The sequence below is a fragment of the Taeniopygia guttata genome, chromosome 36, assembly GCF_048771995.1.
Source record: "Taeniopygia guttata chromosome 36, bTaeGut7.mat, whole genome shotgun sequence".
Taxonomy (NCBI): domain Eukaryota; kingdom Metazoa; phylum Chordata; class Aves; order Passeriformes; family Estrildidae; genus Taeniopygia; species Taeniopygia guttata.
The window spans coordinates 3,044,364-3,064,983 of record NC_133061.1 but is presented as its reverse complement, the minus strand read 5'-3'; the positions used below and the strand labels follow the sequence as shown (position 1 = coordinate 3,064,983).

Here is a 20,620-nt window from a genome sequence, read left to right as displayed (position 1 = left end):
TTTACAGAGTTCCTTTAGCTAAGGTGCAAGGCTCAAACCATTAAGTAAACTGTATAGCTGAGATGGCCTAATTGTTATCAAATCACTGATTATAGTAGGGGAGGCATTGTCAGAATTTTTTGGAAAAGGTCTTATAATTAAACGGGTTGAAAAAGGTTTGTTAGGGTCTGTGTTAGATATATAGGTGGTCTTAGAGCTTGCAGGCTTGGCTAAAGCTACCCGGGCATTTGTCTTTGGTTGAATTACAAGTAAAACTTCAATACAAAAACTGAAACAGAAGAACAAAAGCAACATGCACGCATATAAACGATAAAAAGTCCATTTTTCTCTCGATGACGCAGCGTGGTTCAGGTCTGGGTGCTGGCTTCTTGGCTTGTACTTGCAGAAGTACTGTCTGGTGTGGGGGTGCCAGCGGATTTCGGTGCATGGTAAGGCTTTACATTCTTTCCTGGGACCCACTTAAGTCCTTGACCTGTAGAAACACAAGCAAAACCTTTTCCGCACATTATGAGGTTGTATGGCCCTTCTATTTGCCCTGTGTCTAAGTTTTTTATTAAAACTGGGGGTTGTTCCTTAATTTTTGCTTTTTTGTTGTTCAGGAAATGTCTATAAATGGGGGGGCGAGGCTCTCCTGCAGAGCTACTTAGAAAATTGTGAACATATAGAGCCTTATTCAACCTCTTTTGAGGTGTAGCCTGATCTACTCTCCCTTTCTTTAGATTTAAAATGTGTTTTAAGGTTTGGCGTGTTTTTCCTATGGTACCTTTTAACAGTGGTTTAAAATAGGAAAAGGAGATACCACTGTCCTTGAGTACTGTTAGGACTTCTTTTACCTTCTGAGAGGGGACAGCTGTTCGCTGGCTGAGTACCACCTGCATGGCTTGGGGATGCAGACTGTCGTCTTTGCAGCTATCATATTTGATTTCAAGGCAGTTTGTCAGTTGAAGATTGTTAGCACTTTGGTGAGAATTTGGTGAGATTGGGATAGAAAGGTTAGGGTTTGCAGGGGTAACATAGTTCTCTGTCTCTCCTTTGTTTGTCAAAGCTGCAGTCACATTAGTTTTCTTCACCCTGTTGCTGCATGGTGTCTCCGTCAGGTTGCGGTGAGGAGCTGCTAGTGTGGGAGGCAGGGGCTGCTGCCAGCTCAGGCAGAAGAGCAGGAGGGGTGGAGCTCGTCAGCAGCAGCACCTGTGGGGAACCGGCATTTGCGGAAGGATATCCTGTAGCTGTGGCTTTGGGTGCTGCAGCAGGCTGTAGATCTGACGGAGGGAGGGATGCGGAGGGATATGGTGATAGAGTCGGCAAACCAGGAAGTGGTGCTGGCTGCTGGGGATTCCGGGGCTCTGCAGCCAGAGGCAGTGGCTGCGGCGTCGCAGGGGGGTGGGGACGCCGGGTTTGCGTCTGCTGGGGGGGCCGGCCGCGAGTCCAGGAGGCGGGCGGGCAATAGGGGTACGGCGCTGGGTCCCGGGGCATCTCTGGGAAGGACGGGCGGTGCGGCGGCCGCGGGGGCGGGGGCGGGGTCTGGGCCGCGCAGGAGGGAGGGCGTGGCCGAGGGAGTGGGAGCCGCCCGGCCCGGAGCCGGCGCATGACCGGCGTGTTTGCCGGGCCAGGGGGCTTCCGGGTGGGTTGGGGGGGCGGCCGCGGAGGCGAGCGTGTGCAGCGCCTGCAAAATCGCAGCTGACGTTTGAGATTGTGCTTGCAAAATAGCCATTGATTGGGTTTGTGCTTGCAAAATGGCTGTTGTTTGATTTTGTAAAAGTTCGGCTACAGTAGCCACCATAGCCAGGACAGGCAATGCTGGGGGGGCGGGCGGGGGGAAGGCGGGGCCCGCAGAGTGGTTTGGGGGGGAGGAGGTGGCCGCAAGGGCGGGTTCTGGGTTGCGGGGGGGGGGGGGGGGCGGCTGCGGCGGGGAGCGCCGCTCGCTCAGAAACCGCCGAGTCGCCAGCCGCCTCGCCGGAATTTTCGCCGCAGCGCGGGGTGGGGGGGCGGTCCGGCGGGGATAGTTGAGCCACGGCAGGGAGCGGTTTGGCTGCTATCAGCGGCTTTTGAGAAGCGCAGAGTTCTGCTAACACTTTATAAGCAGGAAATAAGTCGCAAGCATAGGGGTCCCGCAGTGAAATGTCGTTAAACAGTGTATGTCCCACGGACTCCCAAAAGTCTCCACAAAACACAGCAGAGCGCGCGGCATTTGGGAACTTAAGTAAGATCCATTCTAGGAGTTTTCGTAGCTCTTTTTTAGGCAAGGTATTGTTATGGCTATGTAAGAGGTGGTTAAGTTGCTTATAGAGATCTCGATCAGATGCAGAGTGGGATTGTCCCATTTTTAAACCAGTGTGGCTCACCTCGGTGTCGCAGGAGCGGGGTCCTCTGTCAGGTTCTGACGTTCACTGCAGTCGGTGTTGAGGACTCTCCGCGGGGGTCTCCTCAGAGCTCCGGTTTAGGTCGTCACTCAGGGACGGCTTCCGGTGCTCGGGAGCTCCAAACCCCCCTCAGAGCTTCAGCGCGGGCAGTGCAAAGCAGTGCTCGCCTGTGCTCTGTGCACGTGGCAGCGTGCCACGGCAAGTCTCCTCACAAAGCCTTGGGTCGCCGCGGAATCGCGGCGATCTCTTGTGCTCGGAGAAATAACGGCCAGAAATCCTCGAAGGGCTCTGAAAACTTGCTACTAGGTAACGAGTTGCGGTGCTGGAGGATGGCCTCGGGACTCCAGCTTCGTCGCTGCCTAGCAGCAAAATGCCGTGCTCGCGACAGCAATGGGGAGGAAATACCTGGTTATTTAGTTACTGTCCATGGAAAGGTGTCCTACAGGTAGAAAAGCTGGGAAAGCATCCAGACGAGTGCAGTTGCAGATCACCGTGGGTTCGTAGTCCCTGTTCGGGCGCCAGTCTGTAAAGACGTTCATTTGTATTCCACGGACAGATACAAGCGAGATCTCTGTGGTTGCTCTTGGGGGATCAGGTTTATTCAGGATGCAGAAAGGCCCTGCCTCAAGCTGCTAGACACAGCATGTGGCTGGGCCTAAGGTGATGGGGGAGGGGAGAGACAAAGAGGGGAGCAGGGACTCCCGGAGGACGCTCCAGGAAGAGAAGGGAAGATCCAAGAGGGCATCCAGCCCCCCGGAGACCCTTTATCAAGGGGCGTTCCAAGGTGGGCTGGAACAGGACCTGGGCCAATGGGGTCACAGACACCTGATGGCTCAGGGGAGGGGTACAGATGTGGGGTGAACCATACATTCTGGGGGGTGAGATGGAACAGTCCATTTGACTTTTGGACCCCTCTGTAGGTGAGGGTTATTGTCCAGCCAGTAGGGGGCGTTATATTCGTCCTGGCTGTAATATTGTGGTTATTAATCATATTTATCTACCCTTCCCAACAGACAGTTCTCTCCCATGGGAAGGAAAGCCCAGAGCCCCAGTGCTTCAGGGGCAGATGAGAAGCAGCCCTTGACATGCCAAGGTCACCCGGACCTGTCAGGTGGTCCCCAGGAGCCCAGCCAGCCAGACCTGTTCCATGTTCCCTTGGTTCCGTGGGACCCCACAGTGTCACAATGGTCTCCTTGGTTCCATGAGGCCCTGGAGTGTCACAATGTTCCCCTTGCTTCTGCAGTGTCACAATGGCCCCATGCTTCCATGAGGCCTTGCAGTGTCACAATGGCTTCGTGGTTCCACAAAGCCCTGATGTGTCACAATGGCCCCTGGGCTCCGTGTGCCCTCGATGTGTCACAATGGCTCCTCTGTGACACTGCGGGCTGCACAAGGTCACCATGGACCCTTGGTTCCCTGTGGTTCTGTAGCGTCACCGTGGTGTCCTTGGACCTGCATTGTCACAACTGACCCACGGTTCCATGAGGTTCTGCAGTGTCACTGTAGCAGTCAGAGGCCCTGCAAGGCCTCCCTGGCGGTCACTCACCTAAGATAAGAAATGCCTAAGTCACGGTGACTGGACCAAAGAAGCCCCTCTTCTGCATTCAGACCCTTCTTACCTCTCTGTAAGGGTATTGGTCGTATTCTTCTCAACTCTGGCAACTGGACAATTTCCAACACCCCAGTACCCCATATAAACACCCATTTCTATCCAGTTTGGCAGAAGAACTGTCACTGCATCCCTTCAGAGGAGCTGGCAATAAAGGACATCGCTGTGGAACCACATACAGCCTTTTCCTCTCTCTATCCCTGTGTGTCTGCCAGAGGCACTTGTGAGCACAGAGCGAAATCACTGAGAACTGAACTCACAGAGCTGAAATCACTCCAGAGGTGCTCGCTAAGTTGCCCGTGGCTGGGAGCTGAGCCGAGGGACCCAGACAGGCTGAGACTAATAGTGCAGCACTATCCAGGACACCTGCAGCAGCGGCGGCCCAGGGTTGGATGGACCCCTGGGACCCCAGGTTGCATAACGTGGCCGCCTGAACAATGAATGGAGCACTGGCATCCTGGCACCCCTGAGAGCAGCATTCTTTGTGAAATGTTACTGCCTTGGACGGCTATGGCCCCTTGAAGGTAACTCCTCCTTTATAGAAGTTTTCTGAAGAGGCGTCCAATTAATTTGCATATCATTATCCTCAGGAGTTGGACAGCAAACCACCCACCCAGCAGTTCCTTGACCCACATTTGGCTGAAGAAATGTACATTTGAAACAGCCTTTTTATGCACTTTTATCTTGGGTGCGTTTTTGTTTTTTGTTTTTTGTTTTTACTGCTGGGGGTATGGAAGAGAACAAAACTGGAATGGGATCAAAATCTAGTAAATTAAAATGATCCCAGAACGAAAGAGACTTATCTTTACAAATTCTAGAAATCCTATCTGCTAACAGCTTTTCTTTCTCTAAAGGCAATCTTTCAAAAACTGACTTAAATTATAGAATAGATTATCTCCCAGTTTCCAGATACTAACACACACGCTATTGGTTTAGAGTCATTTTGGGACACAGTAGGAACAAGAATATACGCTTTTCAAACTAATGAAAACTTTTCTGTAACTACGTTTCTACCTCTAGTTCACTCAATTACCAAAGCAGTCGAAAAGACAAATTCTCTGCAGCTTCCTTCTGCTGAGGAAATTCCAACCTTATCTGTCTCAACAGACACTGTCCCTTCAAATGCTAATTTGCCAGATAACATTCCTCTCTCAGTCCCTGGGACGGGGAACACAGACATTGTACCACCCCACCCACCCGCGGGGTCCGTGGAGCCCACCCATCCCTCGCTCCCCCTCGGCCCGGGGGTCAGATGGACCCCTGGGACCCCAGGCTGCATTAACCAGGAGTGACTGGGATCACAGAGGAACCATAAAGGAAGTTACTGCAATAATACTGGGACTATCTGGGAGTGACTGGAATAATACTGGGAGTGACTGGAATCATACTGGGTGACTTGGAGTGACTGGGACCTTACTGGGGGCAAATGGTACTGTAATGAGAGTGACTGGGTTCATACTGGGATCATACTGGGAAGGACTGGAACCATACTGGGACTGCCTGGAACTATTATAGGGGTGAATGGGAACACCTGGGAACATGCTGGGATCATGCTGGGATCACACAGGGAGTGACCAGGATGATACTGGGATCACACTGAGTGTAACTGGAAGTGACTGGGACCATACTGGGGGTGACTGGGAGCCACAGGGCCCATGCTGGGAGTGGCCTGGGGGGAGCTGGGGGAACTGGCCCAGCTGGGGCTCAGGGTTGTTCTCCCCCAGGGCTGCCCCGGGTCCTGCTGCCACCCCTGGCCCCACAGAGCCGAGGGACAGGGGACAGCTGAGGGACAGAAGACAGGGACAGGGGACAGGGGACAGTTGGCATGGACAGGGCACAGCCCAGGGACAGGGGAAAGCTGAGGGACAGGGCACAGCCAGGGAACACAGCCTGGCCGAGGGACACTGAGCCCCAGCACTTTGGGCTGTTGCCCTTGGGCTCCCAGCACAGGCCCAGGGGCAGAATCCCCTCCAGAAACTGCTGTTTGCTTTCAGCTCTGCTCTGGAACATTCCCCAGGAGCCCCTGCAGTGGCTGCAGCCCAGCCGGGTGCCCGGGGCCACCAAAGCCGCTCCGGCAGTGCCCTCCTGCCCCGGGCAGGGCACGGAACACCCAAGGAAAGGCTCGTGCCGGGCTCAGGGCAGGGACAGGGCACTCCCCTGGTGCTGCCACGGGCACAGCAGAGCCGGCCTGGGCAAAGGATTGGGATCAATGTCCCATGGAATCCCAGCAGGGATTACTTCTCATTGCACTGCTCTCATTGGATTGATTATCAATTCCAATCATTTCCCCATGGAATTCCCATGGCAGTGGGTTAGGGAGTAGGTCCATCCATGAAATTCACACCTGACTGGGATGAGACTGAGATCTGGCCATGGAAATTCCATGGCAATTCCTGCATTCCAAGTCCCCCATTCCTGAGTCCCCCATTCCCATAGGAATTGCCCTTCCCTTCCCACACCCACCTTTGTGCTCCAGAGCCTCCCGACCATATCTGATGTATTTTGGGAGCCTTTCCACACAGGTGTGTCCCAGGTAATGCTTCATCTGCTCCACCATGATCCCTTTGTGTTCCCAGCACCTCTGGGTGATCCAGGTGGCACCGCTGGACACTGCAAAGCTCCCAGATCCCAGCAGGAAAGAGATAAAATCCCAGCCCTCGTAGCCGTACTGGTGGGATCCATGGACGCTCTGTTGGACAGGAGGTCACAGCTGGAAACCCCCTGCACTGTGTGGAGACCTGGGAACGAGGAGAGAACAGACCCATGGAGTCGTGTCTCAGCCCCAGGGAGCCCCTTGGAGCTCCCTGGATTCCCATCCCAGCCCCACAGATCCCCCCCATCCCCAGAGATCCCATCCCAGCCCCTCAGAGTCCTCCATTCCCACAGATCCCAGCCCAGCCCCGGCTCCCCCCACTGCCCCTGCTCTGGTTGTACCGGCCCCGTCTCCAGGTCACTGTCGGCCACGGGCCGGTTCCTGTCCTTGAGCAGGGTCTGGATATCCCAATATCCCAGCTCTGGCTATCCCAATATCCCGGCTCTGGCTATCCCAATATCCCAGCTCTGGCTATCCCAATGTCCCAGCTCTGGCTGTGCCAATATCCCAGCTCTGGCTGTGCCAATATCCCAGCTCTGGCTGTCCCAATATCCCAGCTCTGGCTATCCCAATATCCCAGCTCTGGCTGTCCCAATATCCCAGCTCTGGCTATCCCAATATCCCAGCTCTGGCTATCCCAATATCCCGGCTCTGGCTATCCCAATATCCCAGCTCTGGCTATCCCAATGTCCCAGCTCTGACTGTCCCAATATCCCAGCTCAGCTCCCGCCCCCATCCCCGGTGTCTGTGCCTCCATCCGGCCCCGCTCGCTGCCGCAGCGCTCGCAGAGGGTCCCGTCCACGTCCCCCACAATCAAGGACTGGGGGACCCTCGGGCCAGGCTCTGACAGCACCACTTCCAGGAACTGCAGGGAGTGGAGAACTGGGGGGACACGGAGATTTGGGGGAGCTGAGGGGGCTGAAAGTGAGAGTTTGGGGTTCCAGCGGGTCCACAGGCCAAGGAAAAGGGGGACATAAAGAGATGGCAGAGCTGGGAAGGAGGTTCAGGGGCTGAGAGCCAAGGAAAGGGGGTGCAGGGACTGGGAGAGCTGGGATGGGGTGTCCAGGGAATCCTGTGCCCAGGAAAGGGGGTGCCAGGGCTCCTGAGTGTGAGGAAAGGAGGGGCTGGGGGCTGGGAAAGGCAGGAATGGGGGCCCAGGGGTCCCAGGTCAGGGAAAAGGGTGGGGCTGGGGGCTGGGAGAGGCGGGGGCTGGGAACATGTTGTGTTCGTGCCGGATAAGGGGGTGCAGGGGGGTCTCAGTGCCGGGCAAAGGGGTAAAAGGGTGTCTTGGTTCTCAGGAATGGGGGTGCAGGGGGGTCTCAGGGTCACGGAAATGGGGGGGCAGCGATGGAGAGGTAGAAGGGAGTTCCAGGGGTCCTTGAGCCCAGGAAAGGGGAGTCCAGGGTTTCCCAAAAAGGGGATACCAGGGTGGGAACACCCGGGGTGTTTGGGAAGGGGGAGTTCAGAGGGTCTCTGGCTTTGCACAAAGGTGAGGCTGGGGGCTGGGAAAGGCAGCAATGGGGGTCCAAGGTGTTCCAAGGCGTTCCAGGATCAGGCACACGGGAAATCTAGAGGCTGGGAGCAGGGAAAAGGGGAGCAGAGGACCCTGATGTCCAGAAATGGGGGATTCAGGGGGGTCCCTGTGCAGGATAAGGGGAGCAGGGGGGGTCCCGGTGCCGGCAATGGCGATTCAGGGTCCCGGTGCCGGGGTCCCACTCCCCCCTCGCCCGCCAGGAGCGCCCCCAGCCCCAGCGCTGGAGCCACCGCGCTGCTCCTCCTCACTCCCAGTATGATCCCAGTATGATCCCAGTAGGATCAGTCACCCAGGAGCTGCTCCCAGTATGATCCCAGTACAGCCCAGTCACTCCTGGCATCCCCCCACCCGTCTCTGCGTTCCGACCTGTCCCGGCTCCATCCCCGCCCCTCCCGCGGCTGCGGGGAGGAGGAGGAGGAGGGAGGAAGAGGCGGAGCGGCAGCGGGAGCAGCAGGAGGAGCGGGGAGGATGAACCGCGGGGCTCCGGCTCTGTCTGAACTCGCAGCACCCCGGGAGCGTCGCCCCCATCCCGCAGGTGCCCGGGCAGGGGGAGCTGGCCCCAAATATCCCGGGGCTCCCTGGGTTTGGGGTTTTTGGGGGATGTTTGGAGCTGGCAGGGCTCCAAGGCCGAGCCGCAGCTGCCCTCGGGGGGACATCGGGGGTCCCCGAGAGGTGTTTTTGGGGTGTCCCGGTGCGGGTGGCGGCAGAGCCCCGGCGGGGCCGGGGGGATGCGGGTCCCCCCGCGGTGCGGGTTGGGCTTCCCGGCCGGGCCCTCCGAGCTCTGCCGGGGCCGCGTGGGGACCGCGCGGGAGCGGCGGGAGCGGCGGGGGGACCCCGGATTTGGGGAGCCCCGGGAGAGCCGCGGCTTCCCTGGGCGGGAGCGCAGAGAGAGGAGAGCCCCAGGAGCCCCAGCGGGGACCCCGAGAGGGGGGACCCCTGGCAGTGCCGGCACCCGGCAATGGGGGTGCTGGGGCTGGAGGGGCGGCATGGCCGGGAAAGGGGTTCGGGGGTACCGGGGCCGCCAGGGGCTGCTCCCAGCAGGTGCCCAGTTCCTACCCCTGTGTGCTTCCAGTCTCCTGGGCACTCCCAGGATGAGCCCAGTCAGTCCCAGTATCACCCTGGTCACTTCCCCTCACTCCCTGCAGGATCCCTGTTTCTCCCAGTATGAGCCCAGTCATTCTCAGTCATTCCCCATTGTGACGCTATTTGCCCCCAGCAAGTCCCAGTTGCTCCCACTTTTCTCCAGTGTGTTCCCACTTCTCCCAGTTGCTCCTAGTATAGTCCCAGTCACTCCCAGTATGATCCCAATATGAGTCCAGTATGATCCCAGTCTCCCCCAGCAGGGCCCCAGTCACTCACACTTGCCCCCAGCATGGTCCCAGTTGCCCCCAGCACATTCCCAGTGGCTCCCAGTGTGGTCCCAGTCACCACCTGCATGTTCTTAGGTACTCCCAGTACATCCCAGTTGCCTGGAACATTCCCAGAGTCTTTGCCAGGCACTCCCAGTTACCTCAGCATGGTTCAGCTGCCCCCAGTTTTATCCCAGTCACTGCCAGTACATCCCAGTTGTCACCTGCATGACGCCTGTCATTCCCAGTTGCTCCCAGTTGCTCTCAGTGTGTGTGCATTTGGCTCCCAGCATGGGCCTGGCTGCTCCCAGTAACCCCCAGTCAGGGTCCCTTGGCACCCACTGTAATCCCAGTATGATCCCAGTCACTCCCAGTATGATGCCAGTGCCCCCCAGTGTGATCCCAGTTGCTCCCTGTCAATGCCAACATGACCCCAGTAACCACCAGTATGATCCCTATGACTCCCAGTCTCTCCCAGTATATCCCAGTCGCTCCCAGCATACTCCCAGTCCCTCCCACTTCCTCCCAGTTACTTTCAGCATGATTCCAGTTGTTCACAGCCACTCCCAGTCAATCCCAGTATGATTCCTGTCACCCTCCATGGACCTGGCTCCTCCCAGTCTCACCCAGCATGGACCCGGCTGCTCCCACTGTGATCCCAGTATGATCCCAGTTGCTGCCAGAATAGTTGCAGTTGTTCCCAGTTCCTCCCAGTATGATCCCAGGTGTCCCTAGAATAGTCCCAGTCCCACTCAGCATGGTCCCACTCACTCCCAGCTGTCCCCAGCATGGTCCCAGCTGTTCCCAGTGTGGTTCCAGTCCCCCCAGTATGGTCACAGACACTCCCAGTATATTCCAGTTGGCCCAGTAAGGTTTTGATGACCTCAGAATGATCCCAGTCTTTCCCAGTTACTCCCAGTTGCCTCCAGCATGATCCCAGTTTCTGGCAGTTGCCCAAAGTGTGGTCCCAGTCGCTCCCAGTATGAACCCAGTTTCCCCATTTGTGGTCTCAGTCCCCTCAGCACGGTTCCAGTACCTTCCAGTTGGTCCCAGTTGCTTCCAATGTGTCCAGATTTTCCTCCCAACATGGGCCCAGTAGCTCCCAGTGACCCCCAGCCAGGATCCATTCACACCTGCTGGAATCCCAGTGGCTCCCAGGATGATCCCAGCTGCACCCAGTCCCCCCCAGTATGGTTCCAGTCACTCCCAGTATGATTCCAGCCCTGCCCAGAATGACTCCCTGTCACTCCCAGTGTGGGCCCAGTTGCTCCCAGTCACCTCCAGCATGGTTCCAGTCACAGCCAGCACACTTCCAGTCATTCCCAGTATGATGCCAGCCAGTTCCAGTAGGATCCCAGTATGAATCCAGCATGGGCACAGCTGCTCCCATTAGCATCCACTGTGGTTCCAGTTGCTCCCATTTACCCCCACTGTGGTTTCAGTCTCTCCCAGTGTATCCCAGTTGCTCCCACCATGTTCCCAGTCACTCCAGTTGTCCTCAATTGCTTCCAGCCTGATCCCAGTTGCTCCAAGTAAGATCCAGTAGGATCCCAGTTGCCCCCAGCATGCTTTCAGTTGCTTCCTGTTCTCCCCAGTGTGATCCCAGTTGCCCCCAGTTGTCCCTTGTATCAACCCCATCACTCCCCATATGATCCCAGTTGCTCCCAGCATGGTCCCAGTCATGCCCAGTTGTCCCCGGTGTAGACCCACTCACTTCCACTCGCTCTCAGTTCTCCCCAGCATGGTCCCCGTTGTTCCCAGTGTGTTCCCAGTCACCCCAGTAAGGTTACAGACATCCCCAGTAAATCCCAGTTGCCTTCAGCATCTCTGTGGTCATTCCCAGACACTCCCAGTGATCCCAGTAAGGTGCTTGTTATCCCAGTATGATCTCAGTCATGCCCAGTATGTCCCAGTTGTCTCCAGCCTGCATCCAGTCATTCCCAATTCCTCCAGTTTACTTGCAGCATGATCCCAGTTTTTCTCAGTTGCTCCCAGCAGCCCAAAGTGGGATCCCAGTTGCTTCCTTTCATCACCAGTATGAGCCCAGTAACCTCCAGTATGATCCTTGTCACATGCCAGCACTCCCAGTATGGTCCCAGTATAATCCCAGTAACTTCCAATCACTCGCAGTATGGTCCCAGTTGCCTCCAGCTACATCAGCCCAGTCAATCCCAGTATGATGCCATTTGCTCCCAGAGTGCTCCAAGTTGCTCCCAGTCACCCCCAGTACAGGGATCCTGTGCATGGTGTGTTCCCAGTCACTCTCAGACACTCCCAGTATTAGTCCAGTCCCTCCCAGTATGATCCAGAGATGACGCCAGTGTGCTCCCAGTCAGTGCCAATATGAACCAGTTGTGCTCCACATGGTTCCAGTTGCCCCTTTCACCCTCACTGTCCCTCCCAGTCTTTCACAGTGTCCCCAGTTCCTTCCAGCATATTCCCACTCACTCCCAGTTCCTTCCAGAGCGATCCCATTTGCTCACAACTGCTCCCAGTCAGCCTCAGTGTCATGGCACTCACTGCCAGTATGATCCCAGTCACCTCCAGCATGATCCCAGTATAAGCCCAGTCGTTTCCAGCCATCCCCAGCAGGCACCCAGTGACTCCCAGTTGCTCCCAGTTGCTCCTAGCATGATCCCAGTTGCTCACAGCTGCTCCCAGTCACCCTCATCATGCTCCCAGTCACTCCCAGTATATCCCATTTGCCCCCAGCATGGTCTCAGTTGCCCCCGTAGGCTCCTACTCTGTGTCAGTATGATCCCAGTACGATCCCAGTCTCCCTCGGGGTGACTGCAGTCTGCCCTGGCATGGGCCCAGCTGCTCCCAGTATGATTCCAGTACAATCCCAGTACAAACCAGTCCTTCGCAGTGCTGCCACTCCTGGCATCCCCGAGCCCTCTGTGCGTTCCCCCCTCCTGATCTCCTGAGAGGAGCCCCAAGGGCCGGCAGTGCCCAGGCAGGGTCCCCAGGCAGCCCCAGTTTGGATGTGCAGCCCCCAGTTTCCCCAGTTTGCCTCTCCTTTGGCCCGGGCCGGGTTCCCCCCGGAACAGCGGCTGGGAGCAGCCGAGAGCCCCGCGCTGCCCATCCCGACCTGTCCCGGCTCCATCCCCGCTCCTGCCGCGGGCTGCCGGGGCTGCGGGAACGGGAACCGAGGGTGTCGCTGCTCCTGGGGGAGGAGGAGGAGGGAGGGAAGGGCAGGGATGGAGGAGGAGCGGGAGGTGGGGATGGGGAGGAGGAGGAGGAGGGGGTATGGAAGGGGAGGAATGGAAGAGGAGAAGGAGGTGGGGATAACGAAGAGGAGGAGGAGGAGGAGGGGGGATGGAAGAGGAGGGGCGTCAGGAAGAGGAAGAGGAGGTTGAAAGGCGGATGGAGCAGAGCAGAGAGAAGCGCGCGGTCAGCCCTGCCTGAATTCGCAGCCCCCACCTGTGGGATCATCGCCCCCATCCCGCAGGTGAGCAGGGAGGGGGAGCTCGGGCCAGGTCTCCTGGGGGGTGCCTGGGTTGGGTTTTTTGGGGAGATGTTTGGAGAAGGAAGAACTGCGAAGCGGAGCGGAAAAGTCCCCTTGGGGGTCTCCTTGGAGCCCCGGCAGCCCAGAGCAGAGAATAAGGGGAGAAGGGAGCCCGGGAGCCAAACAGCCCCGGCACCCCTGAATGGGGAGAGCCAAGAGGGGGGAGCTTTTGGGATTGCTGGGACTCCCGGCAGCCTGGGGAGGGCGGGCAGCGAGGAGAAGGGGGACCCCCAATGCAAGCGTGACCCCAGCAGCTGGGACAGGGGGGAGCCCCGAACAGCAAAGGGGAGGGAGCAGGGACGGGGAACTCCTGGGAGAATTTTTCAGGGCTGGATCTCGGTGTTCGGGAGGTTTTTATGGAGCCCAGGTGGCCAGGGACTTGTAGAGATGGACTGGGACAGAGGGAGCTTCCAACTCAACGTGCTCATCCCTTGTTTTCCCCAAACCAGGATTTCCCATTCCCAGCCCCTGGGAGGCTGCGAGGAAGAGGAAGAGCCTCTCCTTGTCCTTCCTCCCCCAGGGCAGGAGCTGAGGATGGAGAGCAGGGAGGACAAATCCCCGCGGCAGAACCTCGTAGAAGAGGCCGTTTTGAGCGGCTCCAGGGCGCAGGAACCCGATGGGGAGGAAAAGCCCCGGAGATCCTGCACGAGGAGGGGCTGCAAAGGCAGATCGCGGGGATCTGAGGGGGAAAGACCCACCCTGGGCCGGGGAGGCGGCCGGATATGGAGCCAGAGCTCGGAGCTGGGGGTCCCTGAGCAGCTCCATGATGGGGAGAAGCCCCACAAGTGCTCGGAGTGTGGGAAGAGCTTCATGTGGAGGTCCCAGCTGATCGTGCACCAGAGGACCCACAGTGGGGAGAGGCCTTACGAGTGTGGGGAGTGTGGGAAGGGCTTCAGCCAGAGCTCCAGCCTGATCGTGCACCAGAGGATCCACACTGGGGAGAAACCCTACGAGTGTGGGGAGTGTGGGAAGAGCTTTGGCCACAGCTCCCACCTGATCGTGCACCAGAGGATCCACACTGGGGAACGGCCCTACCAGTGTTCCAAGTGTGGGAAGAGGTTTCAGACCAGCTCCCGTCTCCTCCAGCACTATCCGGTTCACACAGAGGAGAGGCCCTTCTGCTGCCCCTACTGCAGGAAGGGATTCAGGCAGAACTCCCACCTCCTCAGGCACCAGCGCATCCACTCTGGGGAGAGGCCCTACGAGTGTCCCCGGTGTGAGAAGAGATTCTCACAGAGCTCTAACTTGACCCGACACCAACAGAGGCACCGGTAAGGGAAGCCCTGTGAGTGCCCCGAGTGCGAGAAGAGCTAAACTCCATCCCCCACTGGAGAACCCACATTGGGCACAGCTCTGGTGACCCACATTCCCTGTGATCCATGTTGGGAACACACCTGGCTGCTTCTCCTTTTGTGTTGACCTTCATTTTTTTCTCTTCTCCATCTGTCTGCACTCCAAAAGCCAAGAGGAAACCATCTTTCACCTCAAATCCAGTCACATCCCACGGAAAACGAACTAATTTTGACCCACAGAGCCTTAATCCCACCTCAAATTGCTTGTTCCCACCTCAAAAAAAACCTCAATCCCACGCCAAACTCACTCAATTCCACAGCTGCCAGGGAGGAGATTGGGAGAAGTGGGATCCCAGTTTGGAGCAGTGAGATGAGGATGGTGTGGGGCTGGGTGGCTGGGATGTATTTGATAGCAAATAAAACTTTCAGATTTACTGATTTCTTTGCCGTTCATTCCCAGTCCGTGGCAGTTCTGTTTGCAGAGCGCCGCCTCACAGAGCGTCCCCTCACAGTTCCGCCCTTGGCCTGAGCCGCCCCTTTCCCCTCACGGTCCCGCCCTTTCCTCGCCCCTTTCCCCTCACGGTCCCGCCCTTTCCTCGCCCCTTTCCCCTCACGGTCCCGCCCTTTCCTCGCCCCTTCCCCCTCACGGTTCCGCCCTTTCCTCGCCCCCTTTCCCCTCACGGTTCGGCCTTCGGGAGCGGGGATTGTGTGGGGCACTATGGTGTCTGTGCAAAGCCAGTACAGTCCCATTCGACCCCAGTACGGTTCCAGTATGATCCCAGTATGATACCACTACAGTCCCAGTCACTCCCAGTAGGATCCCAGTAGGATTCTGGTAGAGCCCAGTCCCTCCCAGCGCTGCCGGGGAGGAGGAGGGGGAGGGATGAAGGCGGAGCGGGAGGTGGGCTTAGGGAGGAGGAGGAGGCGGAGGAGGAGGGGTGGGAGAGGAGGGATGGAAGAGGAGAAGGAGGTGGGGATAGCGAGGAGGAGGAGGAGGAGGAGGAGGAGAAGGAGGAGGAGGAGGAGGAGGAGGAGGAGGGGGGATGGAAGGGGAGGGATGGAAGAGGAGAAGGAGGTGGGGACGGGACACAGGAGGAGGAGGAGGAGCAATGGAAGATGAGGGATGAGGGAGAAGAAGGCGGTGGGGTTAGAGAGCAAGAGGAGGAGGAAGGAAGGGCAGGGAGAGAAGGGCAGGGATGGAGGAGGAGCGGGAGGTGGGCTTAGGGAGGAGGAGGAGGAGGAGGGGGGATGGAAGAGGAGGGGCGGCAGGAAGAGGAAGAGGATGGAGAAAGGCGGATGGAGCAGAGCAGAGAGAAGCGCGCGGTCAGCCCTGCCTGAATTCGCAACCCCCACCTGTGGGATCATCGCCCCCCATCCCGCAGGTGAGCGGGGAGGGGGAGCTCGGGCCAGGTCTCCTGGGGGGTGTCACGATCTGCTGCTGGCGGGTGTCGTGATGGTTCCTTAGCCGATCCCAAAGTGCAAAAGACAAACAGCAGGGGACTATCACTTTAATCACAACAAATGCACCTTTATTAGGGGTCTGAACAATAAATGCCATAGTGGGGCCAGAAAAGAAATAAGAAGGATAGAGAGGGAGAGAGAAAAGGGGGGATGGGAATAGCTGCCAACACAGGCCAGATCCTCACTGGTCCGGACCATGGGGATCCGTCTTGTTGTGCTGGGGAGAGTCTGCAAAGTCCTGCCCAGCCCAGGGGTCCAGTTATAGTCCACAGAGGGAAAAGGGGGGAACATGCAGAGCAATGAGAGTCTGTTGAAATTGCTGTGGGGGGAACAGGCAAATCTACTGAAAATCATTGATTAAATAACAAACTAATAGAATCAATATTAAAACAATTTTCTGAGTGTTGCCTTTATAAAGGGCAACTGGCGACCTGGTCCAGGGGACAGCACGGCAGCCTGGTCTCGCCCAGGCTACTCGGGCTAATCAACGCACGCATATACCAATGTGGCAGATGGTCGAAAAGCCTTTATTATCTCATCTCGTGTGTTTAAATAGTCTTGGGGGTCTTTGCTACGTCAGAGGGGGGTTGAGGGGTCTCCAGGGTTAGTCGGGAGTGGAAAGTTACCAAAGCAGGTGTGGTCACATGCTCCTGGGGTTAATGGATAGCGTGGGGCAGGGAGAGGGGGAAGGGTCTCTCTTTCCGTCACATCCCGTGGTCTTCCGCTCCGCCTGTCCCTATCTACCACATCTCCCCTCCCCTTATCATATACAAAATGAGGTAGTCGTAGATATAGGCACTGGAGTGAGGTACAAACTTGTAACTTGGTAAGGAAAGGGTGGTTTGGTAAATCTGGGTAATTTTTTCAAGGCAGGTCTTGAAGGCTTTAGCGACTGACTGTGTTTGCAGTTTTTGGTTTACAGCATTTGTTGGTGGCCTATGAACAGAATGTTTGCCCTTTCCAGACAGGCCTGAACAAATGAGACTAGTTTGTTCAGCAGGCATGGTCCTATGGTAATAGCTAAAAGCAGTATTGCCAGTGGACCTACCAGGGCGGAAATTAAAGTGGTGAGCCAGGGTGATTGATTGAACCAGGATTCAAACCAGCTCTGTTGGGTTTCCCTGTCTCTCTTTCTCTGAGCCAGTCTGTCTCGGAGTTCTGACATGGAGTCTTTAACGACTCCCGTATGATCTGCGTAGAAGCAGCACTCCTCTTTCAGGGCTGCACACAGTCCTCCCTGCTGCATGAACAAAAGGTCCAGTCCCCGCCTATTTTGTAAGACCACTTCTGAAAGCGAAGAGACTGATTTCTTTAGATAGGAGATGGATTTCTCGATCCTCTGCAGGTCCTCGTCGATGGTCATTTGCAGCTGAGAGAGTCCGTGTTGATGGGTTGCGATGGCTGAGACACCTGTGGCTGTGCCAGCTGCTCTCAGGCCGAGCAGCATTGCGATGGTTAGTCTGTCAGGTTCCTCGAGAAGATGGTATATCTCTTCGTCTGAGTGATACAAGACCTTGGGAACAATTAGAACTTGAACACAGAAATCGATAGTTATTAAATTTGGCAAGGAACATATAAGGATTCACTCTGGGTCTCTGGCAAACTTACATCCCAGATGCAGATGGGATCACACACTTATTGGTCCTCTGCGGGGAGTGTCCCATCTGCACTGGTGGGGGGCCCTGGCTGTGGAGTAACTGAAAGGGGTGTCTAAAGCAATGCCTTCGTAGAAAAGGGGGTTTTAACATTATAGTAAAGCTAATAGGGGTTAGTCAGGTTCAATTTGGTTTCATTTAGGGTTAGTAAGGTAGCTTCTAAACAGGTTGGCTATGTGGAACACGAAGGCTGGGGTATTTACTGTGGTGACTTCTTTGAGCACCTTGTCACTCGATAGATGTTGCACGATTCACTTAAATGGCTCGTGAGGATGGTGGCCTGGGCCAGCTTGTCCCCCGGCCACAAGCCTCAATAGCAAAATTGCACAGAGACACTGTGCATGTTTGGGTCTCACCGCCGTGGGATTCTGGGGTTTCGTCTGGCAGTTTGGCGGTCCGTTATCTCTCTCTGGAGCAGGGGTGTATGCATCACGGGGACAGTCCACGAGCATGTCCTGCAAATAGAACTCACAGCTTCTCATGAGTTTTGTTTTGAGGGTCAGGTTTGATTTGCAGCAGTGGGTGTGCAGCAGTGGTGCTTATTATAAATTTGTAATCTTGACTTCTGACATAGCAAGGATGTCTCTTCCTATCAGGGGTGGGGAGTTTTGCAAGATGTAGGGGTGGACTGCTACTGTCCGTTCTGGCCCCTTCTTTGTGTGCAGCGTTATAGCTACTAGTTGGGTGCTTTTCTAAGCTCGGGACAGCCCTCCCACCCCGTTCACTGGAGGGACCTCCCTGCACCGCCAGTGTCGGGGCCATAGGGCTTGGGGCAGGATTGTGCAGTCTGCTCCTGTGTCTGCCCAAAGCTGGAGTCCCACCACGTGGGGGTCCCAACTGCCACAGAGGCGGCACGTTCCCCCCTTCGGGGGCTCCCTCCCCACTTTCATGGCTAGGGCCACCCAGGGGTCCCGTATCGGGGCGTCCCCCGCTGACCCTGCGGCACAGGCGCTGCTATTTGCGGTGGGAGGAGGCTGAGTTCGGCCCGCGCGCCCCCCCACCCCGTCCCGTGTCTCCAAGGGCTGGGACCCGCATTCCTTGGCGAGACGCCGTTTTCTCCCGCAGCTCCAAGGGGTGTTTTTCCCCAGCTGGTAAAACTGGGTTGGTTCGTATTGTGACCGCTTTTCGGTGCGGCTTAGAACTCTATTCGGTTTTGTTTTGAACTGCGCTGGTTCCATTTCTTCGGTTTCGGAGTCCCGGCCGGCCCCCGCCGGCCCCTCCGAGCCGGCAGAGCTGTTGCCGGGCTCCGCGCCGGAAGTCAAATGCCAGCGCACTTCCGGGGCTCGGTGCCTTTTTGTCCGGCTCTGAGCTCGCTCCTCCCCGCGGGGGTGGGGCCGCTCCCGCCCCCCCGGCTCGCCGCGCCTCCCGCAGGGGGTGGTTTCTCCCTTACATGGTGGCGGCGCCTGGCGCGGCTGCCGATTGGCTCCATGCCCTCTGCCGCTCTCCGCCTCTTTCTCCCGCGCATGCGCATTCCCGAAATCGCGCACTCCCTGGGTTTTCGCACCGGGACCGCCTGCGCCCCGCCCCTCCCCACGGCGATCAGCGCCATTTTCAAAGGGCTGAGGCGGCCACGCGGCCGGGGCTTTTTCCCGAGCCGCGGCTTCAGCGACTCTGGCTTCCTCTGCCAGCTCCTGCCAGAAGCGCTCCGCGCGCCGCTGCGCCTCTGACATCGGGTTGCTGACCGGCGACAGCGGCGGGATGGGCGGGGAAGCTGCGGTCTCTCGGGGGTTTTTTGCGGTGGGGGTTTTTTGGGGGTTTTTCGCCGTGGGGGTTTTTCGGGGGGCTTCCGCGGCGGGGGTCGGGCTCTGATCTGGGGAAGGGGGCGATGCGCTGAGCCCCTTTGGGTCTCCGCTCCTGGGCGGACTGTCTTCAGGGACGGTCTGCGCTTCCGCCCCCATCCCGAGCCCGGGTCTAACTAATAAACACGTACGCGCTGCACTCCGCGTCTCCTGCTTTTCTATTGCCTTGCGCGGGGCTTTTTCTACCTTGCCCCGTGCCGTAACGCTCTTGCCACTGCCTAAGGATTTCGTTTCCCCGGCCAGCGTGGCTGTACACTGTTCCCATATCCCCGGATGCATAGCATCCACTGAGCATTCGGCTGCCCCAAGCTCAAGCAGCCTCACTATAGCAAGATAAAAGTCCTTGAGCTTAAATTCGATACTCCATTGCCCACAAATCACACTTACGACCCATGCGATGCTGCCCATGACGCTCGTGGGTCCCGGGACGTCTCCCTGCGCCAAGATACGGTCTGACCGCTCCGTCCGCTGCTCCTGTCCAGGTGTATCCCGACAGCCGGGCGATTTTCTCCCTTTTGTCCCGGGTTTCGGCACCAGTATGTTGCCTTTATAAAGGGCAACTGGCGACCTGGCTCAGGGGACAGCACGGCGGTCTGGCCTCTCCAGACCGCTCGGGCTATCGACAAAGACGCTGACACCAGTATGGTGGACGATCGAAAGCCTTCATTATCTCATCTTGTGGGTTTAAATAGTCTTGGGGGTCTTTGCTACGTCAGAGGGGGGTTGAGGGGTCTCCAGGGTTAGTCGGGAGTAGAAAGTTACCAGAGCAGGTGTGGCCACATGCTCCTGGGGTTAATGGATAGCGTGGAGCAGGGAGAGGGGGAAGGGTCTCTCTCTTTCCGTCACATCCCGTGGTCTTCCGTTCGCCTGTCCCTTATCTACCACAGGTGGGTGCTGGGGGCTGTTGGCAGGGCCAGGAGCCCACTCCCATTTCGTACCCACCCCAGCCCATGCCCCCAGCCCTGCCAAAAGCAGCCTGGCAGCCAACTGAAGGATCAGCTGCATCCGCCCAGCAAAGGGGGAACCTTTGGTTCCCGGCCAGGCTGTGGAATGCCCAAATCTGGGAGCATCCCCCTGTGTGTGGACTCATCTGAAAATTCCCTGTGGAGCCTGGCTTTAAAGGACATGTCAGAATCAAAGTCCACCATCTTCAGCCTGCCGGTGGTCAGGTGGAGCAAGAGGTTCTCATCCTCGACGTCATCCTCGACATCATCCTCGCTGCCCCCAGCAGCAGCAGGGCCCGACCCAGCTTTGCTTCCGAGATCAGACAAGACCGGGCGCTCTCAGGGCGGTGTGCCATAGGCACCTGGCAGCCCCTCAGCAGCGCCCTTCAGCCCACCACACCACCCTCCGGGCACAAGCCCAGAACCCCAAAGGGGCTCGACAAGCCCAAAAGGGCCGCCCCTGCCCACAAGGGGATCGAGAGACAGACCCCAGCCCGCACCACACACACAAGGCAC

At 57.5% G+C, this 20,620-nt stretch overlaps 2 protein-coding genes across 2 annotated transcripts in view; one reads left to right on the top strand and one right to left on the bottom strand.

Moving 5' to 3' along the window:
- The window catches only part of LOC105759916 (uncharacterized), a 649,836-nt gene that overhangs the window by 64,953 nt on the left and 564,263 nt on the right, over positions 1 to 20,620 (bottom strand).
- LOC140681480 (uncharacterized) overlaps positions 1 to 20,620 on the top strand; it is a 1,248,316-nt gene that overhangs the window by 807,513 nt on the left and 420,183 nt on the right. The window contains 1 exon segment of the mRNA XM_072921322.1: positions 13,760 to 14,065. Coding sequence (XP_072777423.1) covers positions 13,760 to 14,065 — 306 coding nt within the window.